Here is a 14,920-nt window from a genome sequence, read left to right as displayed (position 1 = left end):
TCTCTCTCTCTCTCTCTCTCTCTCTGGTTCTGATTTTGTTGTTGGTGGTGGTGGTGGTGTTTGTTTTTCGAGACAGGGTTTCTCTGTGTAGCCCTGACTGTCCTGGAATTCACTCTGTAGACCAGGCTGGCCTAGAACTCAGAAATCTGCCTGCCTCTGCCTCCCAAGTACTGGGATTAAAGGCTTGTGCCACCACTGCCCAGCTTCTCTCTCTTTTTTTAATTAAAAAAAAAGTGTGGGCCAGTGAAATGGTAAGGGTGCTTGCTGCCAAGCCTTGTTCAATCCCTGAGTTCAACCCCTGGAACCCATGTAGTGGAAGGAGAGAATCCACTCCTCATAACTGTCCTCTGATCTCCACACTCATACCATGGAATACACACACACCACATCACACAATCAATCAATAAATCAATCAATCAATGTAATTAAGTAAAAATTTAAGGGACACCCAGAAATTCTCCTAACATATAATTAACATTTTATTTTAAAAGTATTATTGTTGTTGTTTTTGGAGACAAGGTCTCACGTAGTTCAGGCTGACCTTGAACTGATGATGCTCCTGCCTTGGCCTCAGCCTCGGCCTTGGCACAGCTGGGATTGTATGTGTGCACCACATGTTCAAAACAACATTTTGAAGCATGAAGCTCAGTGACCTCTGTTTATCTTGTGGCACAGTACAGTTTACTTGGTCCCAGCATATTTAATCCCCAGGAGAAACACAGGCCCCATGAGCCAGCCCTTCCTTACTGCTGTAGCAGGTCAGGCTGGCACCCACAACCTGCCTTTAACTCCCTTTGCGGATTTCCTGTTCTGTACCTGTTGCTCGGACCGTAGGTTGTTCAGCTGGGTTTTCACAGTTCGTCTACATTGTACTGTTTTGAATCAGCAGTTTGTTTCTGGTCATGGTCAAATGTCACCTAACACATCGGGTCATATTGTATCTGGCAGCTACTCTTCTGATGCGTTCCCAGCCCCCCAACCCGTCTGGCTAAAGTGAATAATGTTGCTGTGAAGGGACCTGGAGTCTGTTCACTGTGTGACATGAGCCATGTCCTTTCCCTTTCTGAGCTTGGCATAGTCTGTGTGAAAGGGAGAAAGGGACCAAGTGGCCCCTGGGGTAGGGCCTCTAAGCATATCCTTTTGGGTCTCAGGGTGTCCACCAGCCTGGCCCAGCTGGCCAGCCTACTCTGCCTGCATAGAGAGAGATACCTCTCTGACCAATGTTCCCCAGAGCTAGTGAAGGCAGCTCTACCTATCTGTCCATGCTGGTTGGCCAATGGCTTGTCAAAACCTTCAAGACTGTGATGAATGGAAGGTAGGAAAAATTAATTTTTTTTACTGGAGAAGAGCACAAATTACCTGTTAATTCCCGGGCTTTTTATAGTTGTGTGACCTTGGGCAGGGCCCCTGAGCCTGTCTTCTGAGTAGGGCAGAGCTGTGACATGTACAGGATACTTGTCCTGTGTCATCTTCCCTTGCTGACTGAGCCTCCACCCTCAGGTTTCTCGTTGCCTGTGCTCAGCTGGACCCCTATTACTGGCCCTCTCAGCTTGTGCCACTTCTCTGAGGACCCATGGCCTGGCGCGTGCCATCTCTAGATGTGTGCCACAAACCGCTATAAGCAGCCGCCTGCTTGGGGTCAGACAAAAGCGACAGATCTGCCCTGCCAGCTCTGGGCAAGTCTGGACCTGTCTGCTTGGCAGTGCAGGGCTGGGCCAAGCTGGTTCCCAGGGTTCAGAAGGCTGCCTCAGGGCTCCTTAGCTGGGACACGGGCAGCAGACAGGTGGGTTGGGGTTTCCCTGCCCCACCCTCCCACGAGGACAAAACTTACTCTGCCTGAGCGCCTGTACCCTGCCCACTCCTCCAGGGTGACTGCGAGTGGGCGGAGCCTCCGTGTCGGGGGGGCTGTGCTGAGGAAATTGTGGGGAAAGAGGCTGTGGGTACTAGCCGGGGTCTGAGTGATCCTGCTCCCCTTTATCTCCTTTGAGGAGACCATCCACAGGTGACAACTTCAGGGCAATCCCAGGACTTTGGCCTTAGACCCTGCGGGGTGAGGACTTTTGAGGTCTTGAGTCCCATGGTAGCCTGCACAGCTGTGCATTACAGGCATGGCTCCAGCAGGGGGCGCCCCACACACGCCCTTACTAAGAGGAACTGGAGTAGTCTGAGCTGTCTCGAAGTCCTGGGGACAAGGCACAGCCTTCCCCCAACAACATACACAAACCAGGACCTGGCTTGAAATAACCCTGGCCGTCCACAGCTGTAGGCTCAGGACACGGTCATGGTCGTCATGGCTCATTCTTGCCAAAAACTGACCCATGACCACGAAGACTAAATTCACTCCCCCAACAGCATCTGCACAACGTGAAGGCTCATGCCCTTGTTACGCGTTTTCTGGCGACAGAATCGAGGAATGTGTCTAAAACCCAGCTTGCCTCAGTCTCACTTCCTGGACCAGAGGATGAGCTGCTTGGGGGTGGGGGTGGGGGCTGGTAGGGAGGAAGAGAAGGGAAGTGAGGCAGTGAAGAGGGAGGGACACGGGGGTTGGGGGGTAACGTGAGTGGGAGGACTTAGCACTGCTCTGGGGTCTCCTTGCACCATCCACCACAGGCAGACCCGCTACTGTCCACTTGGCTCTCCTGGTACTGAAGAAGGCAGGGTTCCCCGATCCTCACACTGTCCTCCCTCTTCTTCCAGAATGAGCGGCAGCGTTGGGGAGATGGCTCAGTCTTCCTCTTCCTCCTCCTCCTCCACCTTCGAGCACCTGTGGAGTTCTCTGTGAGTATAGAGAACTCCGCCTCGCTGGGCTTGGTTGGCCTTGGCTGGCCTTGGAATAGGTTAGGAGAGGGGTCTGCTGAGGTAGCAGCTCCTTGGGCCATATCCTGGGTGCATGGAACCCACAGTCATGGTCTGTCCTCTGACCAGTTCCCTAGAGGGCTGTGGGCACAGAGACCATGTATATGAAGCATTTTCTCTCTCTCTCTCTTTTTTTTTTTTTTTTTTTTTTTTTTGAGACAGGATTTCTCTGTATAGCCCTGGCTGTCCTGGAACTCACTTTGTAGACTAGGCTGGCCTCGAACTCGAAGCATTTTCTAATAGGCCTGAGGGGCAAGCAGAGGGCTGGTGGGGATTGTGGGGGCTGGGCAGGAAATCTCCAGATCTCCTGAGACACATACATGCTACCAGGGGCTATGGGGTAGCCTGGTGTCCTGAGCCAGGGGAGCACGGGGGATTCTAGAACAGACACTAACACCCATTGTCCTTCCCACACACACACAGGGAGCCAGACAGCACCTACTTTGACCTTCCTCAGACCAGCCAAGGGAACAGCGAGGCATCGGGCAGCGAGGAATCCAACATGGACGTCTTCCACCTGCAAGGCATGGTGAGCGGGTTGTGCTAAAGACTGGGGGCTGGTGATAAATGTGGTTGGCTTTTCTCAGGGGGAGGGAGGAAGCAGGGCTTTGGGTAGCCTACCTTAGGTCAGAAGGAAATATATAATGAGCTCATGTTACTGTCAACTCCTACATAAGAATGGATTCAGCATGATCGGAGGTGTGGCTGGATCCAGGTGACTCCCTGGGGCCACTTCCTCTTTCACCTGCTTCTCTCTGGTTTTTTCCTGGGGTACCTTTGTCCTTAGGCAGCCTCGGCCCTCAGAGAGAAGGGAGTTGGGATTGCCCAACATCTTGAGGCCCTGTGGAGAAAGTATCCCTCTTTATCCTTGGACCAGAAAAACTGCTTCGTGTCAGTCTGAGCATGCTTGTTTGCTATGTACCTCTGAACTGTCCCTGTCTTTCTGTTGGCCCATGTCCCTGTAGCTACCTCTGGACCGGGTCAGGACAGGGGGCACTGAGGCAGGCTCCTTACATTAGAAGAAGAAGATGTGGCCAGTGGGGAAGTGGCTCCATTCCCCATCTTGTGGGTTCTTTTCTGGGACCATGAGGGGTGCCAAGCAGCCAGCCTTTGGAATTTGGCTCCTGGATTCTGATCCTGCCTCACACTCTGGCTACCACTGCTTTGTCCTGGTGGTGCCTGGAGCTGGAGGAAGGCGACTGGTGCGTGCAAGGGGCATGTGAAGCCCTCAGCTCCGGAGGAAGTCCCCCCAAAGCGTCTGTCCTCAGCATGCTCCCCTACTGGACCACCAAGGTGCTGGGATCCCACAGGCAAGAGGGCTGGGAAAGTGTCAGGCGGGGACTTGTTGGAGGAACCCTGCAAGTGCATTAAAGAGCAAAGCCCAGACCGAGTTGGCACATGTCAGCTGCAGAGGTACCAGGTAGCTGAGTGTGTCTCAGTGCAGCCTTCCTCCCACTACCACCTGATGGGCCATGTGCTAGAGGGCCAGGGACTCCAGAGGCCAGCACAGTGTGAAGCTGACCCCTCCTTGGAGGGGGAAGCCTGACCACCTTGGGCATCAGTGAGCAAGAAGCCCATGGGGCTCCAGTTGCAAGCATGACTGTACCATAAAGCTGAAGGGGCAGGAGACACTATGTCCTTGCTCCCTCCTATCTCTGTAGAGGTGGAAGGTTGCACAGAGCCCACTGATCCCCCATGGAACTGGGCAAGACTCTGTCCTATAGTGGCAGCCCCAGGGCTAGGGGGCTATCAGGTATCATCCTGGTGATGTCCACTTTTCTGAGCTTTGCCCATCCAGCCCTGATCTCTGTCAGCTCTGGAGCCTGTCTCAGAGTAGCAGTTCACTTTCGTGCAACACCTGTGAGTGTCCATTTTACAGGCTAGGAAACTGAGGCAGATGCTGTGGAAGGAGACCCTGGGGCTTGGGGAAGAGAATGGTCCTGCAGCTTGGTGAGGGCAGTCCCCCCACCATGCCTGCTACTCCCTAGAGACTTGATTCTGACACCCATCATCTAGGATCTGTGTGTCCTCCAGTCTAGAAGGGCAGGGAATGGCTACCAGGCTCCAGAGAGAGAGGGCCTTACACAAAGACTCTAAAGATGCCCCCCTCGGGAGTTCTGGAAGCTACCTCCCCCTAGTCCAAGCTACCCAGCCTATGCCTGAGAGGGCAGAATGCTTAGAGACCCCACTGTTACTGAAGGGAGAAGCAGGGAACAGTCCCGGGTCCCTGAGGCTAGGGATGTGGTACCCACCCTGGCCCCAAAGATGCCCAATGTAAACATGTTGGCGGGTGCTCCTGAGCACTCACCTGCTGGGGCATGCTGCTTCCAGCAGGGGTAACACGGGTGGGGCTCAACACCTCCGCAAATAAGGGGCCCGCTTTCTCAGGTAGTAACATGCCTTGCAGTAAAGCCATGGATGAAATTCCTGGGCGCACAGCTCAGCTCCTAGAAGTGGGAATTCCCTGGAAGCAGGACTTCCGGCCTCCCTCCTGCAGGGCTCAGCTGACCCTCCTGCCCAGTTCTTTCAAGAGACAGCTTCCCGTATGTTCAGAACTCCCAGCAGCCCTGATAGCAAAAATCAAGGCTCAGAGATGAGTGACAACTAGGGCCATGTGGCTGCAGTGCTCCAGAGCTCATTGGGACTACAGGAGCTGGGGGTGGGGTGAGGGCTTGCAGGGGCTGCAGGGGTTGCAGGGGCTTTCGGGGGGTGGGGAGGCAACTGTAGAGAACTGCAGAGGCTGCAGGAAGCTGGGGGCAGGCGGGGGAATGCAGGAAGCACTAGATATTGCACACCGTGAAATGAGGTAGTTGAAGTTTGTTCTTATAAATTACATGGTCGGTTACAGCTTATTAGGATCACAGAGGAAAGGGGCATCCTGTCTCTGCAGGGAACATCTCTGGGTCCAGGGATGAAGGCGCTATGGAAATGACAGTTTGGGGTGCAGATGTGTGGGAGTGGTTTGGGGACCCACAGGGTCCATCGTTTTAGGGTGCAGCCCTGAGGATGCAGTGGTCCAGGCATGGACTACAAAGTACTGGTCTGGGGAAGCTACAGAGAGGTAGCCTGCCCAGGCCCATGTTCAGCTCCTCTGCTATGTCCAGTGTCTGAAGTCCAGGAGCTGAGCCCGCTGACTCACCCTTGGGGGCACTGAAGTCTGATGGACATCAGAGGGAGGAGCTGTGGAGCACTCTGAGGGAGGAGTTGGTGAGCACTCTCATAGGGAGGAGGGTGTGCCTCCCATGGATTCACGTGTGGATTCCATGTGTTGTCTGCAGCAGCTTCTAAAGTGCTGGGTGGTTTTAAGAGACTGCCTGAGCGTGTATGGTTTAGAGTTTCAGGGGGTATGGGAGGCACAGACAGGAAAGGGCTCTAAGAGGGCTGGGGTACCTAGGACGGCTCAATGTTGTAACTAGGTGGAAGCTCCCAAATGCTATCCCCATCCCTGAGAACTTTAGCCCAGTCCCTCGCTGGGTCCAGGACAAGAAACACTACCCAGGCATATTCTCAGCTCAATGGGCAGTTCTGGTATCTGAGGTTCTCAGGACTCAGCAACCCCACCTCCTGTGTTCTCAGGTACCTTCCTCCATCCCCACAGAACCTTACTCAGTGCTGACTGGTGTCCAGTTGTTCCTGTGTGCTGGACAGCTCCACCCAAATACCAGAATAGAGCAGCAAAGGTGGCATGGCTTAAGCCAGCACGGTCCTTGAACAGGTGGGATATCTGTTCTCTTCAATGGTTCCTTCTGTGTCTAAGGGACCTTGAGTGGGAGATTGCTTCCTGTCCCTTGGAAGGCCTTGAACAGGTCTACCAGCTGTAGTAAACCCTCAGAACTCCATGATACCCTTCTCCCCCACCTTAATGGCTGGCAGAAGCTGGCACAACCAGTGAGTTCAAGTTCTCACATGCTCCTGAGTCTCCATGTCCTTGCCTGTGAAGTTGAGGTGAAGGAAGGGGCTAGAATGGAGAGGACCCTGGGAGAGGTGCAGCCTCCTGCTCGTCTGGTTGGCCTTGTGTGGAGGGGTGGGTCGGGCCTTGACATCTGACCAGTCCCGTGTCTCATTGGAGAAGAGTGTGTTGTAAGATTAAAGCAAATGGGATGAGCAGGAGCAGCTGAGCCCCTAGTGGGTCTGGGGAGAACCCTAGGCGTGGTGAGGGAAGCCCTTGTGGCCTTAGCTTCCTGTGGCCATGTAGATGCCATAGCAGAGTCTAGACGGTTGTGATGGGTAAGGAGGAAACTGAAGATCTCTGAGTCTAGATGTCCTGGGTTTGTAGCCCATCCTGGCCTTCTAAGCTGGAAAGATGTCAGGATCCTTTAGTCTTCTAGATCTGAGTGGCCTTATCTGCAAGGCTGGGAGGCAGGCGGATTAGAAGTCCGTAGGAAGTGACAGTGAGCCTGTGTTTCCCACACTGTTGGGGACCCTAGACAGTTTGCCACGCAGGGCCACTGGACTCTAGAGCTGGTTTTGCCCCTTGGCCATTTTGGCTTCTGCATATGGAGCTCCTTGCTCCTGGAAACAGCCTTCAGTTCTGGCTGTCCTGGAAGATTCCAGGTGCTTTACAAACCACCTGGAGACTAGGTGTGGTGGCACATGCTTAATCACAGCCCCTGGGTGGCCAGTGGAGGGGGATCTAAAGTTTGAAGCCAGTCTGATCTACACAGAGAAACCCTGTCTCAAAAGTGAAATGATCCCCCTGTCCAGCAAGAAGAGAACTCGGAGATGCCTCTCCTGGGTGCTGTGTAGGGGGAGCTGAGGGCCCCATGCCAAAGGCTAGGGATGGTCACAGGGTGCCCAGCAAGGATGAGACTCTCTTGATGCTGTCACTTGTCGGGGGGACAGGTCCCAGATCAATGAGGCCCCTACCACACTGTCTTGGGAGATTGAGTGGAGGGCAAAGTTTGCATTGTGAACACCAACTGTGTGCCAAGGGGCAGTAGAGGCTTGACCTCGGGGGCAGAAATCCCAGTTCTCACCCTCCATACCCAGTGTTGGATCAGACCTTTCTCTCTGCTTCACTGGTTCTCCAAGGACCTCATGAAGGTGGACACCAAGAGCCAGAGGCCAGTCCAGCTCTTCAAAGGCAGAAAAAGGACAGAGTACCGTTGGTCCACAGAGGAAAGCGGAGAGAGGCGGGTGCCCTGGGTGTGGCTGCAGGATCACTGCCCTTTCTCACCTCTCCACATCCTCCTCCAGGCCTGCACCCCCCCTCAGGTGCCTCTTTCCCGCTGTTTCTGGCGCCTTTCTCTGGCAACAGCTGTTATGAGCAGATGGGCGCAGAGGGTTGGGGAGGAGCTGCAGCTGGCTGGGCAGAAGGTACTGTACTGATCTCCCTGTGGCCTGCAGGGGGCTGAGCTGGGGAGTGGATACCCTGAGACCCCAAGGGACACCCAAGAAAGCCTTGCTGGCTTTGAGGAAGGGGGCATCCCTCTCCTGCCCTAGAGAAGGACAGGCATGGGTCCTGTGTCTGCATCCTTGGGGCAGGTAGGTCAGGAAGGATAGACTCTGGCAGGGAGAATTTACAGTGAGGGAAAGGCAGGGCAAGTGTTCTGTGTGATCCACTTGGGGACCTCCAGCTCAGCCACCACTTCCAGTGGGTTTGGCCACCTTTTCCATTGCAGGCTTTGGTGACAAGAGTGTCATGGGTATATAGTACTGAACTCAGCCGACCCCCAGCTCCAGAGACTCACTGAAAGCCCGTTCCTCTCCCCAACTCCAGGGTCCAGGCAAAGAGGACAAAGCCACCAGCAGGGACAGTACATGGTGTGTTTGCTCCTGAATCAACACACCATACTCGGGCACTGTACTCTTGAGTATGTGTTGTAGACAGAAAGCCAGGGGGGGTCCTGCAGAACTTTGCTCCCACCTCAGCTGTTAAGAGTTCTCAGGGAGTAGCCAGCAAGGCGGAACCTCCAGTGTGTCACCCCCAGAGAAGCGGGCACTTCCTGGGGCCATGGCACTGGAGGCAGTCAGGCAGACCACCTAGGAGGAAGCAGGAGCCAGGCTGGGGGTTGGCAGAGAGGAGAGCTTAGTGCTGGGGACCCCTTTCCCTGGCCAGACCATCCCTCAAGGCTAGCAGGCTCTCAGGCCACGTGCCTCCTCTGGTAGTTAGGCATGAGTTTCACTGAGTCAGTCCCGTTCTCATTTCCAGCCCTCATTCCTTCCCTTCGTTTTCACCTTGGGTTATTTGTAAAAACAACATGACAGATGATTGATGAGGACCCAGAGTGGCTGAGGGGCACAGTTGCTCAAACCCCAATCTGGAAACCAAAGGCCAGCTCTTCAGGGCTCTCTGGAGCAGCCTGGCCACACCAACTGGGGCGGGAGTCTGTAAACCCAGTCCTCGTCTGCATGGCAAGAGGCTGCAGCTGACCCCTGGTCTATCCATTGTACATCGACCCCTGAGTGGTGTTTCTCCAAAGATTGCTCTCCCCAAAATTAGACTAGAATCTGACTTTATTGTTCATAACTGACTTAAGAGTAGTGCACACCTGTGCAGCCCCAGCCATGATCACGCCTCTCAGACCATCATAGGGCTCAGTATGAAGTAGTCCGTCTTTGCTGCTTCTGTGGATTCCAGAGCTTTGAGCAGGGGCTACAGCCACTGCCTCAGCTCTCAGACCAAGACCAGATACTGCCAGCTCTCTGGAGAGGTAGAAGGAAGCTGGTTTGGAACTTGGGAAGAAAGGGTTAGACAGAGGACTCTCTGCATCTTCTTGAACATCTTTAAACTCTAAATGTGTGTGGGGGGGGGGAGGGTTCAAGCTGTTGTTCCAGGAGGCCTGGAAGCTCAGTGCGGAACGTCCCCTTCATGGGACACACATCTGTCGTGGGCCACTGAAGGTGACTTCATGGGTGAAACAAACCTGAAACTCAAATGCCCCCAGACCAGGAGTATCCACTGTACAGTCCCCAGTAGGCAGATGCTGATATAGAGCCCCTCGTTGTGCAAAGTCCACCATGGCTGTGGTGCCTTCTCAGGTGGTCCTTCAGGAATTCTCTTTGGTGGAGTGGACCTGTCTCTGCTTCCTGGGCTTAGCTAGAGCAAGGACAAAATACTGTCTGTAAGACAGCACTATGGGCTCTTAGGCTCCATCCACCACTTTGGGCCTTTGACGGTAGTTGCCCATGTTCTCGGCTCTCCACAGGTCCTCTGGCACAAGCACACTGGTGTGTCTTTCCTCTACTCAAACCTTGGGGTGGTCCCTATGGGTCCATGATTCCCTGGGAGGAGGCAGGTTCTCTCACCTGGGTCCCCAAGGCTGGCGGCACCATCTCTTCCTTCAGGGTGACCCGACCCTGACTGCAATGGCTGACTGCTCATGCTTTAGAGCATAGGCTGTGTGTAGGTGACTGCCACAGCCCCCAGAGCTTTCATGGAGTGGCAGCTTAGAAGGGTCCGGGTGGGAGTGCGTGATCTTCAGGCCAACCACTGACCCAGCATCCCCACCTGCTCCCCCTGCTCAGCCTGCTTGGTGCGGTCCAACACATCTCCGGGCAAGCTGAGGCCTGCCCTACGTTGATGAATAGTCATGAGGAATAAAGGGGTGGGCCCTGGTTTGTTGTTGGATGCAGCCAGTTGACAGAAATAAGGGAGATGGGCAGGGTGAGAATGCCAACTCTCAGCCCGCACACTTCTGAGCATCCTTGGCTCCTGCCTTCCTAGCCACGGAGCCTCAACCCCTCAGTCCACCCCACCGGGAAGCCACCAGTGTACACCTACCCCACCTAGCCACCCAGACCCATGCCTCGTCCCGCGGCACACCAGCTCCTCAGCGTGTGCAGACCCCCACGAGCCTACCATGCTTTACGTCGGTGACCCCATGAGACACCTTGCCACGGTAGGTATAATGTGCCTGGTATAGGGTCTGCTTAGAGGCCTGATGCCATCCATCTAGGGGCCTTGGCAGAGTCTGCCATGATTGGGGTTCAGAGAGATGCTCTCTTGACTGCCTGATGGGTGACCAGGGGCACTGGATAGGCTGGAGAGTGGGTAGGTTCTGGTTCTGTTCATCTTTGGGGACCAGCAGCTACAGGATGGGCAGGAAGTGGGGTGTGGGATGGGAGGCTTGGCTGGTATCTGGTCACAATGGGAGAGCTGCTGCCTAAGCCCCTGGGTTGGATACTTCTGAAATGACTGTTGAGGTTGGTGGCTCTGGCCATGCTCGGGGTCCCTAGGAGCTCTGCAAAGAGGTCATCTTTGCTTTGGGCTTTGGTGTGAAGCTGCCCCACCCTGCCAAGAGCATCCTCACCTGGGATTTTGTTCACTTGACAGCGCAGATGGGGCGTTTCTCGTATCCACCAGCTCTCCTCAGTGTGGGTGTGAACTCCAAGGCAGAGACAGGCAGTGGGCTAGACCCAAAGTTCCCTGTTGCTCTTCTCAAGCAGCAACAGCCAGCCTGGCAGAGAGCAGAAGAAAAGAAGGATGGAAGGAGCCACAGGCTGTGCTTGGCCTGAGCCCAAGGGACTTGGGCTCATTTCCAGACTTGCCAGGTCCCTAGGGTCAGGCAAACATCAGGCTGCTAATTGAACAGCCTTTATTGAGCGGTTAAAATGGGGAAAGGATCACACGAGATCACCTGAGTAAGTGATCCACTGAGTGGCGGACTTAGGGGGCAGCCCTTTTTGAGCAGCATAATTAACATCAGAGTACAAACAGCACCAGGACAGCCCACAACATCTGGGTCCAGCTGTGGGGGTGTGCATGTGGTGTGTATGTGTGTGCATGTGGTATGTGTGTGTGTATGTGCGTGTGGTGTGTATGTGCATGTGGGGGTGTGTATATGGTGTGTATGTGTGCATGTGGTGTGTGTGTGTGTGCATGTGGTGTGTGTATGTGTGCATGTGGTGTGTGTGTGCATGTATGTGCATGTGGGGGGTGTATATGGTGTGTATGTGTGCATGTGGTGTGTATGTGTGTGCATGTGGTATGTGTGTGTATGTGTGCATGTGGTGTGTGTGTGCATGTGGTGTGTGTATGTGTGCATGTGGTGTGTGTGTGCATGTGGTGTGTGTGTGCGTGTATGTGCATGTGGGGGTGTGTATATGGTGTGTGTGTGTGCATGTGGTGTGTGTATGTGTGCATGTGGTGTGTGTTTGTGTGTGTGTATGTGCATGTGGGGGTGTGTATATGGTGTGTATGTGTGCATATGGTATGTGTGTGTATATGTGGTGTGTGCATGTGTGTGTGCATGTGGTGTGTGTGTATGCATTAGTGTGTATGTATCCTCTTATGATCAGGTACCACCTATGGGAAAGACTGAGTGTAGGTTGAACCATGGTTCTGCATAGGTTCCCTTCCTGAGGCCAGAAGGAGACAGAGCGTCACTATCCAGGGCCACATGGAGACCTGCCCCCAAGACAGCCACTGACTCTGGTTCTGCTGCTGCCGCCGCCCTAGGTCTCAGAACCAGTGGTGGTTACCATGTCATGGTATTTCTCATTTTGTGTGTTATGGTGTGCTGTGGAGCAGTGGTGTGTGTGTGTGTGTGTGCGCGCGCGTGTGTGGTATGTGTGTATGCATGTGGTGTGTTTATGTGTGTATGCATGTAGTACGGAGTGGTGTAGTGTGTGTGCATGTGGTATGTTATGTATGTGATGTGTATATGTGTGTGTGCATATGGGGGACTGTATGTGCATGTGATGTGTGTGTAGATGTGGTGTGTGCATGGTGTGGTGTGTATTCATATATGTGTTTGTGGGTGCATGTGTGGTGTGTGTGCATGTGTATGTGTTTATGTGTGTGCAAATGAAAGCTAGAGGTGAACCTTTGGTATCACTCCTTAGGCACTATGTGTTTTGAGTCTCTCACTTGCACCTGGGTATGCTGTGTGCTGAGTAGGCTAGACTGGGCTGGCTGGCTGGCTCTGCCTCCCAACACTAGAATTACAGGCACACACCACCGTGTCTGGCCTGTCACGTGGGTCCTTTGGATCGAATTCAGGTCCTTATTCTTTTGTGGCATGCACATTACTGACTGAGCCATCTCCCCAGACCCCATTGTTTCTTCTTAGAGCGCGGGCTCTGTGGCTTTCTCTCTCGTTTATTGCTTCAGCATAGTGTCATGTGCTTCCTCTGCATTTGGCCCAGCGTGGCAGTGCAGCTCGGGATTTGCTGGGACTCCAAGCTTCTTCCTCTAGGGCTGGACTGGGCAGGTGACTCGGACTCCTTATTTCTTTGTGAGAGGATCATGGAGGAAAGAGTAACCCTTCACCCAATGTTAAATCCAATGTGGACTGAGCCCTTTCCCGTGTGTCCCTCCCCACCATCTGCCTTTGTTGTCCCTGCAACTTGCAGTAGCCACTTGGGAACCCATAGGCAAGAGCTGTCCTTGGAGACCAGACTGAGTCTCAGGATGCTACCTTATCCCTGGATGGATTTTCTCATAAGTGTACCCCATCTTGGTTTGTGGCTTTATCTCTGGTGTCCACTAGCTATGGCTTTGGGGGAGTGAGGCCATGGGCTGAGACAGTCCCTCTCTGTAAGCGGGGTAGTAGTAACTAACTTTTATGCCTGCTCAGGCCACAGAGATGAGCAGTGATGTCACATGGCCTCTGGCCATGACTGTGCCATGCCTTTATATGTCCGTGGAGGTACAGAGAAGCTGCTGAGAGAACTGGGCACATGTTCTTCCTCCTGTGACCCTGCCTCCCACCTTCCCTTCTCTCTCTGAGGACTAGAGACTTTGACCAAGTGATGACCTACAGCTGAGTCCAGCCCTGAACGCAAGGCAGGATCAGCTCGGTCCTCCTGCACACAGGGAACCCATTTACAGAACTGGAAGGAGCTGAGGCCACTGGAGCTGGGCCTGCTAGATGGGATGAGATGAGCCAGGAAAGGCTGCAGCTGGCACTGTCTCCTGAGATCCCAAACTCTTAGCTTCTTTGTCAATTTCCAGTTCTCCTGCATGTACCACACACACACACACACACACACACACACACACACAGGGGGAGAGAAAGGGGGGAGAATGAGAGCTTCCCAGGATACATTAAGGCAAGAGTGTCCTGGTTCTTCAGTGTCTTCTGTGTGGAGTGGAGATCAGCTTTCTCTCTGCAGAACCAGCATCATGGTTGCAGGACTGGCAGACCTGGTTGTCCTCCAATTCCTCAACCCCCAGCCCAACATATGAGCGAGAGCACGCATGCACGCGTGCACACACACACACACACACACACACACACGCACACGCACCACATGCACACACAAACACATGGCACAACAGTTGTCAGTATACATCTGTGCACGAATGCCTCAAACTCTTGTGTAAGGCAGTCATGTACAACCCAGGTCTGGAGTCCACCCTGTCTGGAGCAGGCTCCCCTGTGCTCCTGCAGAAAGCATGGTTTCTGGACGGGAGGAGCCCAAGGGGGTAGCCCCAGGTGGGAAAAGATAGCAGTGTAACTGAAAAGAGCTGTAGGGCAGAGGGGTGGAGCTGGCCTAGGTTCTAGAAAAACCTGGTGCAGTGCTTGGAACTGACCACAAGGGGGCAGGGCCGAGACTAGGAGAAGGGATGAAGTCCAGGTGAGGGCCACCAGCACCCAGGGAAGGCGGGGTGGGGAAAGGAGCTGTTCTGCACTGGACTTGCTGACCAGCTGGATGTCAGGAAGGGAGTATGTGAGAGTGGTCTCAAAGGCTTTCGACTGTGATGGGGAATTGCTGCAGGGGGCTGAGAAGTGAGATTGGGCATTGCACTGTGGCTGCGCAGTGTCTGGGGGCTTCAGCAGTTGAGCAGATGAGGTAGAGACGGTGGCTGCCGGGTAGCAGCTGGAGACAGAATGTGGAGCTCATGAAGCTATAAAAGAAGGTAGAGAGATCTAACTATCTGGTGGCTGGGCCAGAGCATCTGTGGAGATGGTCAGGTGTGAGAGAGGATTTGGAGGGACCTTCAGAGGACCAAGACAAGGCTAGAGGACAATAGCACAGTTGCCTTAGAAGGCCTGCAGTGGTGATCAGAAAGACTGTAGGGTTCTGTGTGGGAAGTAGACAAAGAGCCTGACCACATGGGTGGGAGTGGCCAGATGGACATGCAGGTGTGGCAGGCAGGTGGGCTGGATGGTGTGAT

The 14,920-nt window shown here is 54.0% G+C and overlaps 1 protein-coding gene across 4 annotated transcripts in view; it reads left to right on the top strand.

The window, feature by feature from the left end:
- Positions 1-14,920, top strand: part of Tp73 (tumor protein p73) — a 94,932-nt gene that overhangs the window by 41,639 nt on the left and 38,373 nt on the right. For 3 of the 4 annotated variants that reach the window (XM_031379671.1, XM_031379672.1, XM_031379673.1), the window contains 2 exons: positions 2,698-2,778; positions 3,280-3,385. In XM_031379671.1, coding sequence (XP_031235531.1) covers positions 2,699-2,778; positions 3,280-3,385 — 186 coding nt within the window. In that variant the 5' untranslated portion in view covers position 2,698. Of the gene's footprint in view, positions 1-2,697; positions 2,779-3,279; positions 3,386-10,428; positions 10,698-14,920 lie in introns of those variants that run through there. The other variant, XM_031379675.1, reaches the window with a different exon arrangement.

The sequence above is a fragment of the Mastomys coucha genome, unplaced genomic scaffold, assembly GCF_008632895.1.
Source record: "Mastomys coucha isolate ucsf_1 unplaced genomic scaffold, UCSF_Mcou_1 pScaffold18, whole genome shotgun sequence".
Lineage (NCBI taxonomy): Eukaryota > Metazoa > Chordata > Mammalia > Rodentia > Muridae > Mastomys > Mastomys coucha.
This window is presented reverse-complemented; position numbering and strand designations above follow the sequence as displayed.